The sequence below is a fragment of the Hirundo rustica genome, chromosome 2 (assembly GCF_015227805.2).
Source record: "Hirundo rustica isolate bHirRus1 chromosome 2, bHirRus1.pri.v3, whole genome shotgun sequence".
NCBI lineage: Eukaryota > Metazoa > Chordata > Aves > Passeriformes > Hirundinidae > Hirundo > Hirundo rustica.
Genome location: NC_053451.1, coordinates 86996077 through 87017075, shown reverse-complemented (window position 1 = coordinate 87017075; position 20999 = coordinate 86996077). Strand labels below are relative to the sequence as shown.

At 39.0% G+C, this 20999-nt stretch overlaps 1 protein-coding gene across 5 annotated transcripts in view; it reads right to left on the bottom strand.

Annotated features, from left to right (window-relative positions):
• The window catches only part of UBE3A (ubiquitin protein ligase E3A), a 52775-nt gene that overhangs the window by 7645 nt on the left and 24131 nt on the right, over positions 1-20999 (bottom strand). For all 5 annotated transcript variants that reach the window (XM_040054697.1, XM_040054702.1, XM_040054699.1 and 2 more), the window contains 3 exons: positions 13446-13756; positions 9031-10286; positions 660-804 (listed from right to left, as the gene is read on the bottom strand). In XM_040054697.1, the coding sequence (XP_039910631.1) occupies positions 660-804; positions 9031-10286; positions 13446-13756 (1712 nt within the window). The remainder of the gene's footprint in view (positions 1-659; positions 805-9030; positions 10287-13445; positions 13757-20999) is intronic.

Sequence of the window (20999 nt, the reverse complement as noted above, 5' to 3'; positions counted from 1 at the left end):
ATGTCCTTGCATAAACAACTGGTACAGGGAGCAAGGGAAAAAAAGGATGTGATGGAAGTATGACAACGGAAACACAAATGTAAAAACTTGTCTCTAATATATCAAATTACTCTATAACTCTATATCTATATTACTCTATAACTATAATCAAAATTGACCTTGCATTGTCACACTTTGGATCTGTAGAACTGAGGCTATCAGATTTATTAAACTGGAGGAAGTGGAGGAAATAACTCAAAAACTCACCATAGTCCTACTCTTGCTTTATTGCAGAAGCTCCTTCCTCTTTGGTTTGATTACTAATTCTAGAAGCTAATCACAAAGCAGAGTGAGGAGAAAGGTGAGAGAACAAACAAAGGAACCCTGCAAAGAAACCCTGCACTACTGATTTTTATCAAAACAAGTAATGATGGTTCTTATTAACAATACACAGTTACTCCTTCCATCATTCCTCCTCTAGGAGGATGACTGCTGACAACATAGTGAGCCTCAATATGTGTCAAATACTCTCCTGACCATCAATGAATCTGGAGAGCTTCAGAGAAAAGCAGCAGTAGATACAGAAAGCATAAACATAGAACAATCCAGTTTGGAAGATCATCCAGGCCAACCTTTTGTGAGAAAAATCTGTTAAATCAATAAATTATTAGAACACATACCGATATCTGGATTGAAGATTTCTTCCACAACCAGCTGAAAAAATTCTTTGGAAACACCTCCTTCATCTACCCCTTGCTCTCCTTCAAATTCAACATACAATTGCTTCTTCAAGTCTGCAGGATTTTCCATGGCAATCATCTCTAGCTATTGAGTGAAGAGATTGAAATATTTCATTAGTAAATCTGTTTACTAGAATAGTTTAACATCAAATAATGAAACCTAAAGTACCCTCTAAAGCTAAGAAGAAAGCGAGCACAAATCACAACAGTAAAATAAGAGAAATAGTCACGCTAAACCACTCTAAGCATGTTTCAGAAACTGGGGATTAACAGCAAGAAACTTACCACAGAACTGATCTGTCAGCCCATTAAAGCTCACTGGCTGTTAGTATTCTCTATTTCTATTCTTTCAAGTACTGATTTAAAACAAGTTATCATTGTGTTGCACACAATTCACAGAAAAAGGAAGAAAACAAGATGTGTTAGTGGGATAATTAAATTCATCTGACAATGAAGATTCTGCAAATATGATCTACATATTTGACAATAAACGGCTTTGTGAAGGGATTACACAGATATTTTTTCAGAGTGGGAGACAGAAAACAAGCCTTTGATGAGCAGTTGCATCTCACAAAGAAAGAGCTGGGGGGAAAAACCTAAAAACCAAACAAACATTAATATCACAGTCAAATCAACCCCCTCTCCTTGACTCTAATGAGGAAGTCTCAAAACTCTTGGTTCTTATTTCTTCAGTGCCTTTAAGCCGATCTATTGCACTGCTGCTATGGAAGTGAAAATTCAGTTAAGGCCAAATAGAAATTTTACAAGAAACATTTTACAAGAAAGGGTTTCAAGTCTATATAAAGGCCATTAGAGGCCACAGAATCACAAAACAGTTTGGGTTGGAAGGGACCTGGAAAGATCATATAGTTCCAAACCTTTTGCCATGGGCTGGGACACATTCCAGCAGACCAGCTTGCTCAAAGCCCCATCTAGCATGGCCTTAAACAGTTCCAGGGATGGGACACTCCCAACTTTCCTGGGCAACCTGCTGCAGTGCCTCACCCCCTTCTCAGTAAAGAATTTCTTCTGAATATCTAATCTAAACCTCTTTTCTATTGTTTGAGGTCATTTGCCCAAGTCCTATCACTACATCCCCTTGTAAAAACTTCCTCTCCAGCTCTCATCAGTGCCCTTTAGGTGCTGGGGAAATTTCTATAAGGCTTCCCAGGAGCCTTCTTTTCTCCAGCTGAACAACCCCAATTCTCCCAGCCTGTCATTATAAGAGAGGTGCTCCAGCCCTCTGACCATTTCTGCATCCCTTCTCCTCTGGACTCAATTCAACAGGCCCCCATTCTTTTTATTCTGGGGACCCAGAGCTGGATGCAGAACTCCAGGGGAAGAGTAGAAGGGGACAGTCACCTCCCTTGACCTGCTGGCCATGCTGCTTTTGATGCAGCCCAGGGTAGGTTTGGACTCCTGGGCTGTGAGTGCACATTGCCAGGTCCTTCACTTGCTTACACCAAAAATGTATCCTTTTTAGTAAATCAGAAGTGAAACAAGAATATTTTGCATCTGATAAGAAATGTGCTACTTAAAAGCATAAACACACTGGTTACACTTATGCAGCACAATTAGGCTAAACATACCTGTGTAGCAAAGAAAACTCAACACTTATGCAGCACAATTAGGCTAAACATACCTGTGTAGCAAAGAAAACTCAACACTTATGCAGCACAATTAGGCTAAACATACCTGTGTGGCAAAGAAAACTCAACAGCAGTAAAGTAAGGCACAGATGGACATGTATGCCACTCTACCAAGACCATATTACTTGTGAAATTTGCCTCTGATTTGGGCTACTGCAAATTGTACTTACCAGCAGGTGTCCAGCATGCTAAACCTTATTTTTTATTTCACTATCCTACCTTATCCACAGATGCCAACACTCTTTACAGCCCAGAGTTTTACTACAGAAGTGTAAAGTAAAACAGGAACAGAACAGAGAAGGTCAAGGCACCAGTAATGACACCATCAAAGTACAAAATCAGACCACAAGCAAGACACATTTTCTCCTGCTAACTGCCAAGTCAGCCAGACATGATCCAAGCAGTGCAGCAGAGCAGGATGGGTGACAGAGTCAGGGGGGTTATCATAATGGGTCTGAAGGCTCTGAAGCACCCCATGAAAAAGGAGCATGTGGAGAAAAAAACTGCACTACTTGGTATTGAAAACTAGACTTGGAAAGAGACAGTGTAACTTCAAAGCATATAAATCTCAGTTAAAAAAACATGAAGGCAAGCCATGAAGACCCCAATAATGACAGCAAGTGAGATTAGTCTATATTTCAATCAGCAAACTACAACATTTCCTGAAAACTTAGTTATGCGCTACCTAAGCCATTTATGTAAAAAATTATTTTCCTAGGACAACAATGGAGCTTAAGCCATGTTCCAAGTACAACTTGCAACTTCTGAAAAACAGAGAACTAGCATATATTTTAAAACTGTAAATACAGGTTAAACATTCATGCTGGACAGACACAAATTCTCCTTTTTGGATCCCTTCCACTTACAACTCACAGTAATAAAACTGTGCTTTTTTTTCTCCCCAGTCATGAGTTTGTTGGCTTTGTAGGCTTTACCACCAGTAAATCACTATATTGCATGATTTACGAATTTTCATGAGTTCTGAGAAAGCACACATTGTCTCTGCATTTCTTTTGGGACAGCAACCCTATGTAACAGCATGAAGATTCTCCTGTGCCATGGAAACGCACTAAGGAAAGTGTTCATATTTATACATATAGAGCAGTTAAAGAACTTTCAAAATGATTTTTTGGCTGACAAAAACAGCCTAAGAGAAGAGGAAGGAAACAGTCTTAGTTGAGCAATGCTGGCTAGGCAGATGAGAACAGTGCACTGGAAGCCTGCAAGGGGGTCAGATAAAGGATTACCCAAAAGCCAGTATTTTGTGCAAAGCCTGATGCTCCTTGAAGTAGATTCTATAAGCAGGAGAATGCTGCTAAGCTGCTCAACTCAAGTTGTGGGTTTATCTGCTCCTTTGCATATCTGTGTCAACACTGATGCTTCACAATGAAGACTGAATGCAGTGGGCAACAGCAGCACACACAACAGTAAGGAGGCAATGGATTTTAGCAGAACTGCAGCAGTGTTTCTACAGCAGGAAAGTATGAACTTCAGTTATTGCTGTCTGGTTCTTGGGTTTTTTGGGGCCTTTGTTTTTAATAATCACAGCTACCTCAACCGTGTCAACATGGATGCTGCTAGATAAACACAAACCAACTGTGTGAAGTACTGAAGTTTTAGAAATTGTTTTCTGTCATGATGATTTGACTGGCCACATTGTTGAAATAATACTACATTTTCCAGAGACTTCCTAAAAAGCAGGTGTGTAGCCTGTCTAAAGCAGCAGAAGAATCTATGAATTGAAAAGCTGAAAGCTGAGAGATGACATCATAAAAAATAACTGTATTTTGTTTGCTGAAACACAACAATGTACCACAACTTAAGACATTGAGTGATTTTACTTTGCTTACAGAATAACACTGAAAGACAGGAATGTTCACTGAATGACAGAAATATGACAACATTTAAAAGCTTAATGTAACACCAGAGTTTGGTAACCTGCTTAAAATAGATAGCAACTGAACTAATTTCTATTCAGCTAAAAATGATCACAAACCACCTTAAGTTCTAACATAACATAAAAATTCTCTAAGGCAGAGACAGGAATATTTTCCACTCTAGATGGCAAAAATGACAGAACACAGCTAATTTGAGCTTGAAAGTACCAGTGACACACCATGACATAAGTTGGTGAACACATTTTTCTACAAACCAGCATGGCAAGTGGTTACAGTGACAAAGCAGCCTTTTTTCTCCAGCTGTACTTTGCAGTTCATGCACCTGGAGCTTGCACACATCAACAGGCTCAAGCGCTGCAGCCAACCAAGGCATACCAGTGCTGACATTTTCACCTAACACACAAAACTTTCAACTTGGTGGGAAACAATGTCAGACCTCCTGAAGTACTTCGCTGCTAATACAGGAGAGAATCTGCCTACTGGGTTCAGGTGTCACAGAAGAGTTTTGGTCATCAATACACTCAGCAGAGTCATCTACAAGCAGGAGAGGGTTGCTGCCCAGTAGCTGTCTGCTTTCCACATGAAATTTGTCAAAGTGAGTTCCTAATTTGCAAGCAAGTACAAGCCTAATTCGGCTGAAGGAATCCACCACGTTTTCACTTGCAGAAGTTGTGTGTCATAACTCACACCCTTTATATTACTGCCATATTTAACCTGGGCCATGGGTGTGGGGGAAGAGTAAACTCAGAAGAAGGGGATCAAAGACATAGCTCTTGAGGAATGAAAAGGCAGAAGAGAGGATTTAAGGATATATTTCCTTTCATTACTACCACGTTCACACAACATGACTCAGCAGTACAGGTAACCTATTAAACCTGCTAGACAGAAAAAAGTATATTAACTGCTTTCAAGAACTGCCAACTGAGCTACCAACTCCCAAATATAAGGGTTCCTTAAAGAAAGCGGGGACTAAACTATTACAAATTCAAACATTCCACCCTTGTCCCCAGGTGACTTTTCAGACTAACATACATACAAATAAGTATACAATACAAAGAAAGATGTTTCATTAAATCATTTCAAATAAAAAAGGAAAAATAAGTTTCTGAGGCAAGTTTCATACATGCAAAGAAATTGAACAAGGAATTTGTAAATAAATTTTTTCCTTATATGTATGTGTTTTAGAGAACTAAGATTCTCTCAATAAGCAACTTTAAACAAGGTAATGCCTTAAAGGTATTTAAGAAGTATTGCTTCAAATCCTTACTAAAAGGGAAAAAGTCCTACATTAATAACAGTAACAACAACAACAAGCCAGTGTTCATATTTGCTTGAATGAACTCCATGAAGTGAAAATATATACATATTGAATTATAAAAGTTAAAATATTAAGTATGGATAGGAGAAAAACAGCTTGATAAATGACCTCATCTGCTCAACTAATTAGCAGAAAGACAGTATTTAGTGTGTTTGCAAGAAATTGCGAAGGCTGATCAATATATTTTTGAAAAATATTCAGCATCAATAAGGAAAATATGGGTAAGACTATCTCAACCTGATTTTAGTCAATATTCTTGAAAATGCTTTTATCAGGAAGTTATCAGTTATTCCGTAGATACTAAAAAAAGTCTTCACTGACTCTTCTGCGAAGACAGAGGTCTAGTGACATAAATAGTAGTTACAATTCAAAAAAGTCTGTAAATATTCAAACCTCTGAAGTTAAAAAATATGAAATTTGAGGGTAAATATGTTGATACTCATAATCATAAGCATGTATATTAAGCACGTTCAGAAACATTTTGTCATTGAACAGAACTAAGAACATGTTTTCCCTGCTGATTATTATCTTTGAAAATTATTTCTGGTATTTTTCAGTGAGATCATTCCTAAGTTCAATAATGTACACCCAAAACTGCAGCCATCCCTGATGCAAAGTCATCCAGTGCAGCTTTCACTTAGGTCTGATGCTGTCAGTGCTGCTACAGAAACTCATGGTACCCATCTTTAGATTACCATCAGAGACAGAGCAAACTGTTTCAAGGCTTAGGACACGAGACTGAAGAGCTTCCTCCTGACCTGCCTCAGACCAATTAGAAAGTAATGGTGAAAATTGTTAAAATCGCTTCTCAACCAGTTACAGAGTACCAGTAACCACAGCATGCAATTCTTGAACAGATCAGGCCCTCTCTGACAAAAGACAACAGTAGTAGTGGAACAGCATCTCCACTGGAATGGCTTCCCAGCTAACAGCACAGGTGCAGCTTAGAGATTTCCTGAGGTTTGTGGCTCACACCAAAATGCCTGTAATGTCCATTAGCTTTTGATGGATTTTTCTTCCACGAAGAGTTACAGGTCATGGGCAAACACATCCACCAGCTTAAGGTACACAGTATGAAAAACAAAATGTTATTTTGCTTATGTTAAGCTTGATTCCTGATAATAAAACTAGGGGCTACCAGTTGAGAAAACCAGTATTTCTCCATTCACTTTTTACATCCTCTCCACCATCTTTTTTACCCTTAAGGGGAATTTACAGTTTCTTTGAAGAGACTCTGAGCTTTCCAAATGTATTTCTACTGCATCCTTTCTGATATTAAAATGAGCACAAACAAATGAAAGAGAATAGGCACACCATGGTCAACAGTGACATTAGAGCGTTCCATTCACTAACACTTCCTGGGGAATATTTAAAATATATTTACTCCTTGAGCAATGATACTTTGCATCATCATTTAAGACGTATCAGTAGTTAAGAGGTGGATTCTGTATCTGCTTCATACAATACAATACAATACAATTTTCCCTAAGTCGACAGCATTCCACAATAGCTACTTTGTATCATCTGTTTGAAACGCCACATACTCCCTTCCTCCACTTTGGATGGCATGTCTGTGTTCATATTCATTTTACTGAATATAATCAATTTTCCTCTTCTGAGAAATACCTGGGCTGCACTTGGTCTTGTTAGCTACCACTACAGTTTAGTTCAGACTACCTGAACTTAGAACAATTTTGTCTTTTCCCTTTATTTTCTGTCCCAGAATAAACAGTTTAAAATCCTTACTTTCCTGGGGGCTCTGACAGTCAGGTCACCATAATTTAGTATCTCTGGCAGCTTAAATCAACAACCATAGGAAGAACCATGGCAACTGCCCAGGCATGAAACTCAGGCTGCTAGGCTGAGCAAGGGCTGCTGCAAGTGCATCACCATTTAGATTAGTATGTTTGAGCTTAATCTGATTTAAATTTCCTAAACTTCTACAAGCCAACTGTACATAGCAGCGACTGCTCTGGCTCTACTGCCACTTGATGTTGCCCACAAGCCTTTTAACCTACACTGAGCATGGGGGTTTTTTTGTCCTCTAAGGTTTCAACTTCCACAACAAGCAGTATGTGAAAGAATGCCTTTTCTCATATTTATGGACTTTCCTTCTTATTATCAGCATAAAGAGGAAGGTTTGCTTTTGCTCTGCTGGAATTGACATTGAAAAAAACATCCTAAAACTATCTCTTATGCTCTTTTAGCTCAGCCACTCCTAAAGAGAAAGTATTATCCCTCCCTTTTTTTCCAGTATTTATGAGCCCAAAGCTGAACATTCAGGGAATAAGCTCCATTACGATAATATGACAAAACATAACTGGACACAACTGTAAGTCTGATAGGTAGTAAAATTAAAAAGAGTCTTCTTAAAAAAACTGGTACATGGTATTTTTCTATTTATTTGCTTAATATAAAGTTGAGTTTAGAGACAGAAGCCCTTTCTGCACTGCAATTTTATTTTTCCTTTTGGTACTGAAGACAAATGTTTCCCCCAACAAGTCATAATTACATCAGCACTTCCCATGAAACAGCTAACCCAGCTGGAAATTCCCAGGCATACAGAAAAATCAAGGTAGGAGATCACTTAGGGTTCTCACAATTGACCTTTACTGGGAGGTTAAGTCATCAAATTTAACTATACATAACGGCTGGGCTGAGAGGCAAAATCAGGTACTTTTCACAAAACCCCTCTAAACACCTCTCTGGGTCTTCAGTGACAAGTTTTAAAGACATGGTAAATTTAAAAATCTGCAAACCTTGTGCTTTAATAACATAACAAGGGCAAAAGAGGCTCCTAAAATTAAATAACACATTAAGGTCACATATGGACCTATTTACTATAAAATGGTTTGTATCCTATATGATTCCCCTCTTCCAAAAATGCATGAAGAAATGGCATTAAGTTTTAATTTATGACGTCAGCATCTTCAGAAACAAGTTGCTCTCACACTTCTCCGGTATTAACAGGTCTGTCTTCCCTTCTCAGTTGTATCAGTATTTGCACCAAATTAAAATAATGCTTGATTCCCAGAAATTTTTAAGACCACAAGAAGAGTAGACAACTAAAATGTTTTCATTCTAACTTCCATCTGAAAATCCCTACCATCAGAAGATTAATTCAGCGCAGTGCAGAGGACAAAGAAACAGAAGTTGGTCACTCTCACCATCAAGATCTGTGCAGGATCTGATAATTGGGGAATAAGAGCTATTTGACACTTTAAAACATCTAAATCTGCAACCACTCTGAGCAGAAGCAGTTCTGCTGAACATAGAAGTCTTCAGCATCATGCTTAGAATTCAAACAATAAAGGTAATTAAGATTCTTCTAGAGGAAATCTACTATATATGCATGCACTCACAGAGTCCTCCTCAGCTACTCCAAGCCCACGTAGTTTGCTCTAGTCAGAACCAACAAACCCAAGCTCCGCTGCTGCAGGACTTACCCGGACAAGCGCATCATCGATGATGTGATCGCGTCTCACTTTCAGCCGCAAATACGGGTTGAGCTGCTGCCCTTGAACTAAGCTGTAGAGCACAGTTATGCGTCTTTCACTGTACATCCGGATCCTATTGTCATAATACAATCCCAGGTTCTTGGTAACAGCATTCAATATAAAGGGACAGGTCATAAATGAGAATTTATTCTCTGTTTCTACTTTGAAGAAAGTGTAGTCTTTGTCCATTTCTAGAACATCATTCAGTGGTTCATTAATAAATTCTTCAAAAGGGATAAGTGGTTTTCTGCAATCTATAGTTTTAACACCTAGTTCAGTTTCCAGTGGGTCCACTCGAGGACCTTTTTTATTTCTTCTTTCCTCACCCAACAGCTCTTGAAGAGTTAGTTCACTTGATTCTGGGATGGGCTCCTCATCTTCCTCTTCATTATGATCTGTATCCACATCCCCTCCTACTACATTTGCATAGTAAACCATTTTCAAGCACTTTGAAGCAGCAACAACAGCATCATCATCATTCACTAGGTTACGACTATTGAACTCGTTGCTTATGACTTTGTAAGTAATAAGCTGCTGAAATGTTTCCATCATTCTCCGAATTTGATCTGCTCTGTACTTAGACCACAATCTGACCAGTTTTGCTTGAGCTGCAAGGGGTAGTTTGCTCATTGCTTTGCAAAACAACGGTAGAGCCATTTCCAGATATTCTGGGCTATGAAGATTGCCATTCTCCATAACGATGATAAACAAATTCAGATAGTTAGGATCCCGAGAGTACACATTATGGTAAGTCAAGTCACATTCCACATTAGGTGACAAGTAGACAAGTGCATTTAAGAAGGCAGTTTCTATTTTTTCATTAGAAAGTAACCTATCATAGACCCGCCTGACTGCTTCAATATCTACAGACACTTCATCTGGGCCTAGTTTTTGGAGGTTATTATCTCCCTGGGTGTTATCACCTATTCTTGATGATGAAGATGATGATGCACCAGAATCCTCTTCCATAGCAGCAGCCGAACAGGCAGCTTTTTCCTTTTCATCTTCATCTTTATCTTCATCCTTTCCTTGAAGAGACTTGAGCTCTTCCTTGGTGTGCTGCTTAGTTTTTCGGAAACTCTGTACCAGTGCTTCAGCACTAGAAAACACTCTCCCAATCACCCGGATTAAAGGGGAATAATCCTCTTTTTCTCTACATAGTTCAAGAATTTCATATATCTTGTCTTCTGTTAGAAAAGTCACATCTATAAAAAGATAAAGGTATTAGTTTTACTTAGATAAAAATCAAAGAGATAAAATACTTCTGGTTTGCCCTACCCAAGAAATCTGTGTGTCATCATTAAAACTGCAAAAACAGTGTCAGTGCTGAATGTCAAGACAGATCATGTTTTCATTCACTGACTTTGTAAAATATTTTATTCATGGATGTCAGTCAGAGAGCATGCACAATGGTGAAACTGTTTTGCAGCCAATTAATTACATTTGGTAGTTAACAGTACTGTATTGTCTAAGCAAGTGCAATCAGTAAGAGGTTTAAACTTTAGAAGACTTAATGAATAAGGCTGCAACAATACAGTCTTCTGGTAAATCTGCACAGTTAATGTGTAAGTCATTAAACTAAACAAACTAAACTGTATGAACCTCTTTTTTCAAAACAGACCTTGAAGAAAAGACTCGATCACTTGTTTTGTTGTATGTTAACAGGCATATAGGATTTCTTATTTCTCTTCTTAATGTTTTCTGCAACAGTTTTTAGACTAAACTGATGGCTGAAAATCCTCCCCAAGCCCTCAATATATGCTCTGAAATTTATGCTGCCTGCTAAATTACACATACAGTGTGGCATGGATATTATCTCTTTGTACATTAGGCCTCACTAAGATAAGCAACTTGGGTATACTCATCAACATGTTATTCAGATGAAGAAGATGGTTTACACACATCATCTGCTCCAAAAACTTGTCTGTTCTCCCTCTCCCCAAACTCCTGATACAAAATAAGTAATTTGAAGGGTCCATTTGTAATTTGACATCTTCCTTTTTCTTTAGAAAAAAAGAAAGAAAATATTATTTATAGCTTTCTATGTTACTTTTCAAACAGAACCCACAGATGCTTTCACATCAGGTTATGATTTACAGTATACACTGTATACATGTATACAGTATACATGCAAAGCCACATGATCAGACCCTGAAATGATATTCTAGTTTAAGCAGATTCTTCTGAACTGACACATAATTTAGAACAAAACCAGAATCTGTTCAATAGCATCTCTAGAGATCTAGAAAACATCTCAGAACTGTATTCACCAACCATGCTAGAACTACCTATCTCTGCAGAAAGAAGTGTATCATTTTAATAGAGACAGTTAATAAAATGTTTAATAAAGATGTTGTACATGAAAATATTTTGAAATGTGATTACACTGATACTCATTCCAAGAAGTCACTAAATTAAAAATACAAACTAGATGATGCAAAGACAACCTATTGACTTTCACAGAACCTCAAGCCACTCTTAGAGCACATATAACACAGGAAAGGGTTAAGCCTGTCTAAGCTTAGGTTGACTTCCAATCTGAAGACACTGACAAAGCTCAAAACTCAAATCTGCCCTGTTAAAAAAATAGCTCTACTGAAAACATTATGAATGGATTCAAGCTCAGTGCAACATCTATTTTTACCTGCTGCAGTGCATGCTCAGGAAGCAAAACCTGTCTTAAAAAAAAATCTTAATTTTCTTGTGTTAGGAGAAATTTATATGCTGATACAGATGACGTTCCATGACACGGATTCTCAAAATGAGGACCACAGTCTTGACTTCACTGACTCTGGATCACAGACATTATTCACAGCATAAAAATTATCAGCACAAGTTGACAATTTAACTATACAGCAAATTTCAGATTTCCATACTTAAACAAGCTTTCTTCATTCACTCTTTCAAAGGTTTTACTATTTCAGGAACTCCAGAAAAGTAACTTAAGTAATTATTTCTGAAGGATATTTCTTTCAATTTATTTAGAACTTTCAATCCTATGTCAAGCATAAAAGCAAGCTACACATCCTTTTCCTTGGCTTCACTAAACTTTGCTGAAGATTTCCCAGTAAATGTTGTAGCAGATAGACCTTAAAACAATTCAGAGTGCTAGATTCCTTAGACACCACCCAATTCCAAAGCTAGCTAAGCTTCAGATGAGATTTTAGAACACACTAAAGCCCTCTGTCTATACAGCTACAAAGAAAGGTCAATACTGGCGATGGTCCACGAGAGAAGTCTGAGTTACTGCTGTAGCCAACAGACTGTCTCTAGAGGTAAGTTGAGAAGACTCATAGGTACCTGCCTTGGGGAGAGCGGATGGTTAGAATAAAGAAACTTTTGCATCTGAAAACCTCCATGAAAAATAAAAAAAAAAAAAAAAATAAAATCAAGAGACAAGTCACAAAACAGACTTAATGTGCCTCATGCTCATCTAATGTTGCATTGCCTTCCCTCTCCCCTTCTTAGTGTTTGCCTCTCTGCTTATTCAGATCATAAATAATTTGGGTACAAATTTATCCTTGCATCAGATAAAGAAGAAACCGATGCTGCTGTTGACTGGAACATCTTGGGTTGCTTATAACACAGTACTATGTTGTATTGCGAATTTGGTAGGGTTTTTTAAATCTTTGGTGTGAACACTTTCACATTCTTTAGCTAAAATAAATGAATCTGGATTTGTGTTTCTACCACCTTTTGCTACAATACTTAAAGGTTAATGGCTCAAAGGACTGCTCAAAGGTTAATGGCTTTAAAAACCATTTGGCCCGGTTGCTGGATGTGTTTGCATCATGGGTTTTGGTGACAACTAATATTTTTCTATTAGTATGTATTTACTATTAGAGATAGTTTGAAAAGCTAAACAGAAGTGAGAAAACATATACAGAACAGTATTTTATTTTACACTGGCTTAAGAATAACTGTGCTCAAACATTTTTTAGCTTAGTGAATGTATTGCCTATCACCCACTGCATCACTTTTTCACCTGTTAAGTTTCTTAACATAGAATCTGGAATTCGTTAGAAGTATAACTTTTATAATTTATTAACTGCAGAATAATTATGAAACTAGCAAAATGACAACAGTCATACAACACCACTTCAAGCTTTTCCGTATTTGCAAAACTAAGTTTCCTGGTAAGACAACAAAAGCACGTTGATTTTAACAGAGATGTGGTCAAGATCCAGATTTGGAATCCGTGTTCAGCATTAAACCATCCATTTTTCTGAATCCATCGTAAAATACCCAACTTTCTAATACTATATTTTACTTAAGTCAGCAGAACACCACCAGAGTGAATTCTGTTGGCTTGTACTTGTGCATATGAAATGTGTTTTATTTTAGGAAAATTGTAAACATCTTACCTTTAAAGTCATCTCTTGGGCCTTGCATTTCCTTCTTGTTCATTTTTCTGTCAGTGCAGGAATTGTTATGGGCACCTTTGGAATTGTTTTCTAGGTAAGCTGAGCTCGTTCCTTTCTTGGAGGGATGAGGATCACAGAGTTTTGCATTAATCTTATAAAGCTCGAGGGCCTTAATGGCTGCTGCATTGTTATCCATACGGAGAAAAGTTGGACAGGAAGCACAAAATTCATTCGTGCAGGCTTCATTTCCACAGCCCTCGGTTAACTGGTGGTAGTAGCGCTCTATTAGATGCTTTGCAGCTGCTCGCTTCCTGTAGCAAACATTCAAACAGTAAGTACAAGGATTAGTGGAGCTTTCACAGACAAAGCTCATTCAATAGCATCAGCAAGGCAGAGATTAGTCAGGCACTGAAACACAAGATTTCTGTCAGAGAGAACACATCAGAAGATTTTTTTTAAATGCAGGATTCTCCTCTTGACAAATATATTTAACACACAACTTCATTTGTGGGTTCTATATAAGTAAAAGATAAATCCTGCTTATGCACAGTTTTCAGCTTTACATGGTAGTGCCACAGTGTAGACAATCATGTACACTTCTGAACAATCTCAACTGTCACTAAAAAAGAGCAATTCGGATGCAAAACAAGGCTGCAACTGAAACAGAACTGGATCTTGTATAGATGTAGAATCCAATATAAATTACTGAGGCACGGTTTCCACTGACAGATGAAAGAGGAATGAAACACAAAGAGTTCAAATATTTATTTAGCAATACTACACTGTTTTACCCATTTTAACAAGATTCCACATAACTAAATTATCATATTTAGTCTATTTAAATCTGTACAAAAATATTCCTTTATTAATTAAACTGATGATAAAAACACTATTACGGATGAGCTCAAGGCTGGATTATTTCTCAGCTTAAATAAATCATATGGTTGTCTAAATAAAAGAAAAAAAAAAACACCCCAAAAAGCACTACCTGCCAAATCCTTCTGTTTCTCCTGCCATTATAGGTGGCAAGTATGTATTCTGAAAAATCAGTTGTATCGCTGTACAGCACTGTCTGGTGCTCAGTACTATGTATAAGCACAAAAGAAAATATAACTGCCTTATTAATAAAGTCACAGACTTCTACAGAAACATGCAAATAGTAAAGAAATCACTTGAAAGCTGCAGGTAACCAGGACAGAAGCAGTTACATGCAGCACCAAGAGCACCATGTTTGACCACATTTCAGAAAGAAACCCCCAAGTCTCAACTTCACTTAAGATAACAAGTTATTAATGAAAACTACCAACTATGAAAGAATTCAAACATTCTGACTAGGTTTAACACACAGGCCTTTTACAGAACTTTAGTGATACAGTACTATAAAGATTAGAGCATCAGAAATTGTGATATTAACTTAAAATCACCTTTCCTGATGTTGATGCACGCAGATTCTGCGTAGAACAAGTACGTCAGAACTCAAGTGCTATATCCACCAGTACTACTCAGCACTTGCTGCACTTCGCTTTTAATAATGGCTGTTTAAAGAGCTATTTCAATGCAGCTACTTTAAAAGGGAAAATGTTCTGAGTGACTACTGAGGTGTATATCACTTGGGAATAAGACCCCTGCTTCCTTCTTTTTGCCCTTCAAGATCCAGAGAAGAAAATATATCTTACAAGAAAAACAGTTACTTTGATGTCTACCTGAGCTTTCAAATGCCCCAGCACGCTTCAAGGAAAAGAAAACAAAGAAAAAACCAACTGAGGAGAAAGGTTTCCCTGGCACTTTGAGATGGATGTGGAAAGAAAAAGCAGCATGAGCAATACCATTGAAACCATTACTGCATAACAGGGAATAGCTCTATTCTAATCTAAAGGAAGAGTTCTGGTCTCTCACATTTTCATACGTAGAGTCAGGAAAATCTGCCTCTCTCCATGTACATCTAAAAATAAGTGGTTTTTTAAATCTTGTCTTTTATATTTCAGTCATTAGTATAGAAGCTTTAAGAAAAACCACCCCAACCCCTCAAGGCAACAGCATTTTCATTGGACCAGTAAATTATTTCACAGATAACTATTTCCGAATGCAAAATTTTGTGCTTTGATCATTCTTGACTCTCAATCATTCCAGATGTGCAGATTTAGAAATATTGTAATTTGTAAGCAGGTAAATTATTTAATATGAAAAAGCCAAATTTTTACACCTGAGCTGTGGCCACCAACATGCACACCTTTCTAGCTCACACATCTAGTTTGAATAAAGTTAGATCAATGTATAAACACTGCTACATTAACAACGTATTTTACAATTTTAAACACACCACTTTAATCAGGTCATGTCTGAGATTGCCAGATAAGGCTAAGCTTAGACTTAAGTTAACTGTCTCCAACAGTTAACTTCTGAAGGACTCAGTATTTTTTTTTGCTTTTAGTTTTTAGCTACCAATTACTTCTCAAATCTTGCCATGCCTACAGTAAGGCTACTTGTACAAACACTTTTATTTTTACTTGTGTTTGGAGATTCACTGACTAAAGTTCTCTGAAACTCTATTAGAGACAGAAGGTCTGACTGAAGGCTGTATTTTTAATTTTTTTTTTTTTAAATCAAGCAAACAATATGGTGTAAAACAGTACTAGATACAGCAGTATTAGAATTTCATAGAATATGAAATATGGGTTGGAAGTGACCCACAAGGATCATCAAAGTTCAACTCCTGGCCCTGCACAGATCCATCATCAAGAATCAGACCATGTACCTAACAAACTCGAACTCAGGCCTGGTGCTGTGACCACTTCCCTGGGGAGCCTGTTCCAGTGCCCAACCACACTCTGGGTAAAGAACTTTTTCCTCGTATCCAACCTAAACCTTACCTGACGCAGTTTCACGCCATTCCCTCGGGTCCTGTCACCACAGTGAAGAGATCAGTGTTGGCCCCTCTGCTTCCCCTCATTAGGAAGCAGCAGACCTTGATGAGGTCTCCCCTCAGTGTCCCTCTCCAGGTTGAACAGACCAAGTGGCCTCAGCCAATCCTCATATGGCTTCTCCTCAAGGCCCTTCACCATTTCTGCAGCCCTCCTTCAGGTGCTCTCTAATAGCTTTGTATCTTTCTCATACTGCAATACCCAAAACCGCACACAATATTCAAGGTGAGGCCGCCCCAGCTCAGAGCAGAGCAGGACAATCCCCTCCCTTGCACAGCTGTCGATGCTGTGCCTGGTGCACCCCAGGAAACGATTGGCCATTCTGGCTGACAGGGCATTGCTGACTCACGTTCAGCTTGCCACTGACCAGGGCCCACAGGGGCCTTTCTGCAATGCAGGTCCCAAGAGCACTTGTATTTGTTGAACTTCATGTGGTTGGTGATTGCCCAACCCTCTAATTTGATGAGGTCTCTCTGCACAACCTGGCTGCCTTCCAGGCAGTCAACAGCATCTCCCAATTCAGTATCACTGACAAACCTACTTTGTATACCCTCCAGACCTGTGTCCAAGTCGTTTATAAAGATGCTGGGAAGGGACAAGGATGGAGCCTGTGGAACTCCACTAGTGACAGGTCACCAGTCTGATTTTGCCCCATTTACTGTAAGCTTGTGTGCCTGACCTGTGAGCCAGTTGCTCACCCTTCACATGATGTATTTATTCGGCTGTGTGCTGGTTTTTTTGTCCAGAAGGATATTGTGAGACAGCACTGAAAGCTTTATGGAAATCCAAAAAGATGGCATCAACTAGCTTCCCTTGATCAACTAGATGGGTTACCCTGACATAAAAAGAAATTAGGTTTGACATGAACCCATGCTGGCTGTGACTGATGTCTGTGGTGTTTTTCAATATGAAAAACATGTTTTTCATTATGTCCTTCAGATGTTTTTTCAATAACGCCTGGAATACTCTTGTCCATAATTTCAGCAGGTACTGATGTGAGACTGACAGGCCTGTACTTTTCAGGGTCATTCTTCTTGCCCTACTTTAATATTGGGCCAACATTGGCCAGTGTCCAGTTGACTGAGACCTCTCCAGATTCCCAAGATCATAGAAAAATCCTCGACAGAGCCCTTGTGATGACATCAGCCATCTCTTCGACTATTCTTGTATGAGTTCCATAAGGCCCCATAAACTTACAGGGTTCCAGCTGGATCCTCCCCCCTCTCCCTGGCAGCTACTCCACAGGCCTTTCACATTACCTCAGACAAATGATTTAGGTAAATAAATAAAATAAATAAATTTAAGTGAGGACACAGACCTCAGAAGGTAGAATTTACCAAGAGAGAATTTACCAAGCCTTCCACAAGAGCTACCCTTACTGAGGTTCATCAATAAATGGACTTACAGAAAATGCAGTTCTGAGTAGAGTCAGTGTGTGATTTTACAAAACAAACATTCCACACCACATTCCCACTGGTGCACTTCAGGTATTATTTTCACTGCTCGTTGCCAAAAGCCCACATTTCCTACTTCTACATTATTCAGCAAAAGAACTTGTAGCATACTCCCTGCATTGTCCAAAAGTGAAAACTCGCTATCTGTCTACACTCCCCTGCTCATTTAGTATGCTGAAAACTAAAGTTCTTGGCCTGAGGGATTAAAACTGGTTCATCAAGCAAAGTAACATAAAACCACTCTCTATTCTTAGCTCATGCTGCACTTGTGAAGACCGCAGCTCTCTTTAAGGTCCTATAAAGGGAACTGGTGAAGAGCAACTGGTCCCTTAGAAAAGGGCCTAGTTCACTGTACACACGGTTACTGCTGTGACTTGGGCTGGAGTGACTGACCTGCACACACATTTCCAAATACTCCTTGTTGCACGTGAAACTGCACTGGTGTGGCTGCAGTTTGTAAACATTCCACAGGCATATCCTTATGACTGAAGGATAACTTCCCACTCAGTGGGCCTTCTATAACCTCCTTGAGTAATATGCACAGCTTCAGTAAGGAGGAAAGGCACCTAAAATAGACACTCAACTTCCTTCCTTAAAGTCCAACAATTTCACAAGCACACTTTTCTGTTTAAGATGAAATCAGCATTCACTGACTTAGTCTGTAGTAGTTACAGAAAAAAAAAACCTGCCTTTAGGTTTTCCATTTGTTCTTTAGCTAACAAAAAGCTAGATAATAAGAACTCTGTATTTGTAATTTTAATGGTGTCCAAATTGTGGAGTATCATGAGAAACATGTACCACCAAGCCAAAGGTGAACTGGACTGCATTTTCTCTAGTAATTTTTGAATGCCTAAAACCTGTAAAAAACAAGGAGTGAGTGTACTGGTTCAAAAGCTCCAATGAAACAGAATGTAATTTGCATTTCTCAAATACCTTAAACTAAATACAGAGAAGTATCATGTAAAAAAATCTCTTGCCACAGAGAAAACAGATGTTTAAACATTAAAGGAATTTTTGAAAGATATGAAGCATGTAATAATTTAAAATTCACCTAAAAAGCATTTACATTCAACTTTACATTTACATTCAAAACATGCCTGAAGTTTAAAATATCTGCATGACTGCATTGTTTCTCTCCAAGTTTACCTACATTTTAGAAATACACATGGATGTTTCATACTTGTCTGGAAATACCAGCATGAAATAACAGGCTTCTTGAACGGTTTCTGCTTAGGACACAATAATTATTGTATTATTTTAACACATAAATCTCAAATTGGACAGCAGTGTTGATCTGCTGGAGGGCAAGAAGGGATCTGGAAAGACTGGATTGATTGGGCCAAGGACAACAGCATGAGGTTAGACAGGGTGAAGCGTCAGGTCCTGCACTTGGGTCACAACAACCCCAGTGGTGCTACAGGCTGGAGCAGAGTGGCTGGAAAGCTGCCCAGTGGAAAAGGACCTGGGGATGACCACAGCAGCTGAACATGAGCCAGTGTGTGCCCAGGCGGCCAAGAGGGCCAGTGGTGACCAGGCCCATGTCAGCAATAGCGTGGCCAGCAGGAGCAGGGCAGTGGTCTCCCTGTTCTTGGACCTTGAATCCCACGTCCAGTTCTGGGCCACTCATTGCAAGGAGTGTGTCCAGATGTGCTGGAGTGTGTCCAGAATAGGGCAATGGAGCTGGTGAAAGGTCTGGAGCATGTGTCTTACAAAGAGCAGCTGATGGAGCTGGAGGTGTTTAGTGTGGAGAAAAGGAGGGTCAAAACTGACCTTATCACTCTACAACCACCTGAAAGGAGGCTGTAGCCAGGTGAGGGTTGGTCTCTTTTCCCAGACAACCAGTGACAGGACAAGAACAAAATGGCATCAAGCTGTGCCAGGGAAGTTCAGACTGAACATCAGAAAAAACTTCTTCACTGAAAGGGCTGTCAAGCTTTGGAACAGGCAGCCCACAGAGGTGGTGGAGTCACCATTCCTGCCTGGAACTGTTCAAGAAATGACTGAACTTGGCACTTGGTGTGATGGTCTAGTTGATACGGTGGTGATTGGTCAAGGGGTGGACTCAATGATCTTGGAGCTCTTTTCCAGTCTTGATGATTCTATGATTGCTCAAAGAGGGCCAACTTTATTAAACAGAAGTCTACAACAGCCTGTTTTGCAAGGACTACTAGGAATTTAGAAGAGTCAAAATGTTCATAAGCAATTTTCTTAATACACACACACAAAAACAAAACAAAACACCCAAAAAAGAGAAAAAAAAATGCAAAACAAAACCAACCCACAACAACAAACCCTACAACCAAAAAAGCATTAATATGCATGGAAACTGTTTGTCTTTCGGGTAAGAAAAAACCCAAGAAACAGGTTTTTTAGTACTATCAGTAGAACAACTTTCAATAGATGTGTTAATATAGACATAAAGAAACACATCTGTAACAGTTACACTACAATTTGGAAACAAGAGGACCAGCATTACCAAAAACTGTTAAAAAAGGTGTTGCAGATAGTAGTATTTATAAAGTTAAATACTGCTTCATGCATGTTTCACCTTCAAACCTTGCACACTGGTTTTCCTGCTTCTGTTTAGTTAGAGTAAGAAGAAGCAGTGCTAGAAAAGACAAGCTTCCAGTAATAGCACTGCCCACACAGAGCCTTTTGAAGAGCCCTGCACACTAAACTGCCAAACACTCCACCCACAGCTGGAGCCCAGCCCTTTGTTCTAGCAGTGCTATAACACCTTTTGCCTGCCTCAGCCTCTAGCACCACAGCAAATGTGCATCTGGCAAATGTGCACGTGCATGGGCTCACATCTTCCAAACTCCATTCCTTCCAGTGGGGGGGATGCCAATAGTAAGGGTGGATTGTGAGCCCCCACTTACACCATACTGGCTTAACCCAAGGGACCCCCCTTTCCACCATGTACTCTAGATCCACTGTGATCCTCTGGGAAAAATCACGTGCTGACAAAGACATGGCACTTCCTCAGGAAGGGCAACCCTGAGAATAGAAGGTCTGTCCTGGCTATATGGAGCAATGCAGGAAGACAGAGAAAGGGAGTGAAGAACACGGTCAGCATCTATCTTGCAATCTTGTCTCAGAAATACTGCCTTGTTACAGTCCTATTAAAAAAACAGAAAAAGCTTTCAAAATTGCAAACCTCAAAAGCAGAGAGAAGGAAA